A 4,422-nucleotide genomic window follows, 5' to 3' on the forward strand; every position below is an offset into this window, starting at 1 on the left:
CCCCAGGCAGTCACAGAAGCTTCTGCCTCACCCCCACCCACCCCTCCTGAGGACCCTTCCCCTCCCAGGCACGGCCCCCTCTCACTGCCTCCAAATCCTCCCCTCCAAGACCCCTCAGAGGCCCCATCTTCGCTGCCAGACTTGGGGGTGGGGGACAAGGTCTGTGTGTCCCCCAGACCAGGAGCTTCCTGAGAGCAGGGACTACATCCCGCTCTGGTAGAAGACGGGACACAGTCCCTTGCCTAGAGCGGCTCACGACTGGGGGTGAGGACGGGGCCCAGCCAAAGCCTGCGCACTCCAGGGACCCCACCTGGACCCTCCCGGGCCCGTCAGACTGTGCCCCCCAGAAAGCCTCTGTTTCGCCATCCCCCCTCCCAAGAAGCCATCGATTCAACTGGGGCCCATCACAGACACTGTTTGCCGGGGTGGGAGGGCGAGGGGGCCCCTCCGCCCGGCGCGCGTGCTCACCCGCCTTCTGCCAGCAGAGGGACAGCCGGGTCACCTTCGCCCCATCTGAGGCCTGGAGCTGCTCCATCCGCACCCACTGCTGCAGACACATCCTCAGGGTCCCTGCCCGGCGGTGAGCCAGGCGGTCCCGGTACTGGGCCCCTCTTTGCACGAACTGCTGCCAGGCCCCAAACCACCTGGGGAGCCGAGAGAAGGTGCTGGCACTAATAGCAACCACGGCGGCGACAGCCACCTGCTGCCTCACCTAGGAGCCTCAGGCTTCCCGTGTGTAAAATGGGGCAGCTCCACCTGCCCAGGCGGCCACACCCTCCCCTCAGGGCGCCCGGTGGCCTGAGCAGCCCAGATCTGCCCTTGGCGCCTCCAGGGAGTCACAGCTCTGTAGCCAGAGTGGTCTTTTCGAATCTCAAGTGCAGTCACCTCGCCCCTGCTGAAATCCTCCAGTGACTGCCCCCGTGCCCTGAGGACGAAATGTCAGCCACCCTGGGGGCTTACAGGGCCCCGGGACCCCGTTCCACCTTCACCTTAAACCACCCGACCCCCGTCCTGGGCCCCGGGGCTCCAGCTGGAGCTGCTGTCCTTCGTGTTGCTCGTGCGCCCCCGTCACATGCCTTTGCCAGAGCTGCCCCCTCGCCTGCCGGCTCTCCCTCAACCAACCGGCCGGGCGCTCAGCCCCACGTCTCCGCGGAGCCCCCGTCTAGCAACCTTCACTCAAAGTTCTCATGGAAAACTGCACTTCGCAGGGGGCCGGGGGGGAATGCCGGGGTGGCCCAGTCGTTAAGCATCCAACTCCTGATTCTGGCTCAGGTCGCGACCTTGCAGGTTGTGGGTTTGAGCCCCACATTGGGCTCCTCACTAACTGTGGAATCTGCTTGGGACTCTCGGTCTCTCTCTCTCTCTGCCCCTTGAGTTCTCTCGCTCTCTCTAAATAAACAATCAAACAAACTTAAAACACATATATATTAAAAAAGAGGGGCGCCTGGGTGGCTCAGTCGGTTAAGCGTCCGACTTCAGCTCAGGTCATGATCTCGCGGTTCGTGGGTTCGAGCCCCGCGTCGGGCTCTGTGCTGACTGCCAGCTCAGAGCCTGGAGCCTGTTTCAGAGTCTGTGACTCCCTCTCTCTCTGACCCTCCCCTGCTCATGCTGTCTCTCTCTCTCTCCTAGAAATAAATAAAACATTAAAAAAAAAAAAGAAAAGAAAAGTGCACCGCGGATGCAGTCAGCAGGATGTAGACATTGATGGGGAAACTCTATCCGACCAGTGACCTGGTTTCCTCAACAGGTAAATTGCAAAGAAAGAAACCAGAAGGGACCCCATAATGAGGGGCACCTGGGTGGCTCAGTCTGTTAAGCATGTGACTCTGGATTTCGTCTGAGGTCATGTTTGCAGGGTTGTGGGATCGAGCCCCGAGTCAGGCTCCATGATGAACGTGAAGCCTGCTAAAGATCCTCCCCCTCCCTCGCTCTCTGACGCTCCTGCTGCATGAGCACTCGCTCTCTCTCTCTCTCTCTCTCTCTCTTTCTCTCTCTCTAAAAAAGAAAACAACAACAAAAAAAGATTTAACGACTTGTCAACCAACTTTTAACATGTTGACTTTCCTTATTTTTTTTGAAGGCAACAGATATTTTAAGTGAATCTAATTAAAATTGCAAATGCTAAACATTTATTTTATTTTTAAAGTTTATTTATTTAAAGAGAGAGAAAAAGCACAAGTTGGGGAGGGGCAGAGAGAGAGTGAGAGAGCAAATCCCAAACAGGCTCTGCACTGTCAGTGTGGAGCCCAGCACGGGGCTCGAACCCACAAACTGTGAGATCATGACCCGAGCCGAAGTTGGATGCTTAGCCAACTGAGCCACCCAGGCGCCCCCCAACATCTGTTTTAATTTCTTCAAGTTCTCCAAAGGGAAAATATTAAATTTATTATTTCAACAAGTAGTATTTTCTGTAAGTAGTCTGTGGACTGTCAGAAAAAAAAATTCTCCACTGATCCAGCACTATTTGGGTATAATATGAATAAAAGAAACTGATTCTTTAAAAACATAGTACCAAGTTTTGGTGTTTGAATGAATGAATGTCAGACTCTTCTGGGTTGTCATTTAGGAAGCTGGACACATATTCTGGTGAGTGACCATCCCTCAAAATATTCTGCATTTCCCATTTTGGAATTGTTTTCAAAGATTGTAACATGTGGACTTTATTTAGAACCCAATTTGAACAAACTATAAGAGAGCATAAAAAACAGTCGGACATTTGAATGCTGACCAGATATTTGCTGGTGTTAAGGAATTATTGTCCGTTTTTAGGCGTGATCATGGCATTGTGGTTATGTCATTGAAAAGAGGCCCCATCTTCTGGAGATGCTGCAGAGGTATTTATGGATGAAATGGTAGGATGTGAGGCACCTGCTTTAAAATAATGTTAGGGGGAAGCAGTTGGGGTACAGATGAAGTGAGTTTTTAGGAGGCGATTTTCTTGAAGGTGGGTGATGGAGACCCTAGCGTTTAGTATCTAATCTATTTTATTAAAAATGTTTTTAAATGTTCATTTATTTTTGAGAGAGAGACAGAGTGCAAGCAGGGGAGGGGCGGAGAGAGAGGAGACACAGAATCCAAAGCAGGTTCCAGGCTCTGAGCTGTCAGCACAGAGGCTGATGCGGGGCTTGAACTCACAAGCCATGAGATCATGACCTGAGCCAAAGTCAGATGCTTAAACCGACTGAGCCCCGCCAGGCGCCCCTTCATTTCTTATTTTTATCACCGCTTCTTGATACCAGGAGTCCAGAACGCACTCAAAGGGTACCTCCCAGCTGCGTCCCACCCTCTGCCTCCTGGACAGGGGCCCCCACTCCACGGTCCTCCACTTCCCCCTACCTGCGGAGCCAGGCTCTCTGCGGCTGGGTGTCCAGCGAGGCCACCCTGGGTGTGTCTGCAACATGGGAGCCCCAGGCCTGGGGGGGCGTCCCCCTCCTCTGAGTCCTCAGCATGGCCTGGGGGGCCTCTCCCCGGCCCCCCCTCTCCTGCCTGGCCCATTCCTTCTGATGGCACCATAAGAGGAAGCCTGGAAAGCGAGGAGAGCAAGGCGCGGGGGGGAGGCTCAGGGACAGGAGGAGGCCATGCCGCTCCCCGTCTCCGGACCTCAGTTTCCCCGTGAGCGAGTGATGTCTGAGGGACTTTCTGATTCTAACATGCAAGCCTCTGGGGGCCCTGCAGGAGCATCAAGGGCATCCATGCAGGATGTGCGCCTTTCCCGCTGTGTGCCCTCCCGCGGTGCCTCGGTTTCCCACCCGTAANCAGGCGCCCCTGGAATAATTATTTTAAGCACATTTGGTGAATTTATGAACGAGAACAAAAACAGTACACTGCTGTAGTGGAAGGTGGGAGATGGAGGGAACAGAGAAGAAAATAGCCAACTTGAATTCCACCACTCCAGAGATGAGCACTATCTGCTTACTTTAGCATTTTTTGAATGAAATATTTAATTTTTAATAGGAGTAAAATACGCCAAACATAAACCTTATGATCTTAACCATATCCAAGTGAGCGGTTCCATAGTGCCAAGTCGTTGAGGATCATATTTTTCCTTCTCTGCTGTTTCACGTGCATGAAACGTATCTTCCACGCTATTTTTATTCTTTTTCTTCCCCATTTAACATTGTCATAACCATTTTTCTCTGTCATCAAAAATTCCATGCAAATACCCATGAAACTACTTCAAGGAAGGGGTTTCCATGGAGAGAGGGATGAAACTTTCAACTATTCGGAATGTTCTTCAAATCAAGCATGCATTACTGTTATAATTAAAGATAACACCAATAAAGATATTGCAATGAAAAAAATTTTTTTTAATTTTTTTAATTTTTATTATTTTTTTTTAATGTTTTTTTTAAAATTTATTTCTGAGAAAGAGACAGGTAGCGTGAGCAGGGGAGGGTCAGAGAGAGAGGGAGACACAGAATC

The 4,422-nt window shown here is 51.6% G+C and overlaps 1 protein-coding gene across 1 annotated transcript in view; it reads right to left on the bottom strand.

The window, feature by feature from the left end:
* Positions 1-4,422, bottom strand: part of CUNH1orf167 (chromosome unknown C1orf167 homolog) — a 22,309-nt gene that overhangs the window by 10,389 nt on the left and 7,498 nt on the right. The window contains 2 exon segments of the mRNA XM_077763963.1: positions 469-644; positions 3,337-3,523. Coding sequence (XP_077620089.1) covers positions 469-644; positions 3,337-3,523 — 363 coding nt within the window.

This window comes from Crocuta crocuta, unplaced genomic scaffold, assembly GCF_008692635.1.
Source record: "Crocuta crocuta isolate KB4526 unplaced genomic scaffold, BGI_CrCroc_1.0 scaffold13, whole genome shotgun sequence".
Lineage (NCBI taxonomy): Eukaryota > Metazoa > Chordata > Mammalia > Carnivora > Hyaenidae > Crocuta > Crocuta crocuta.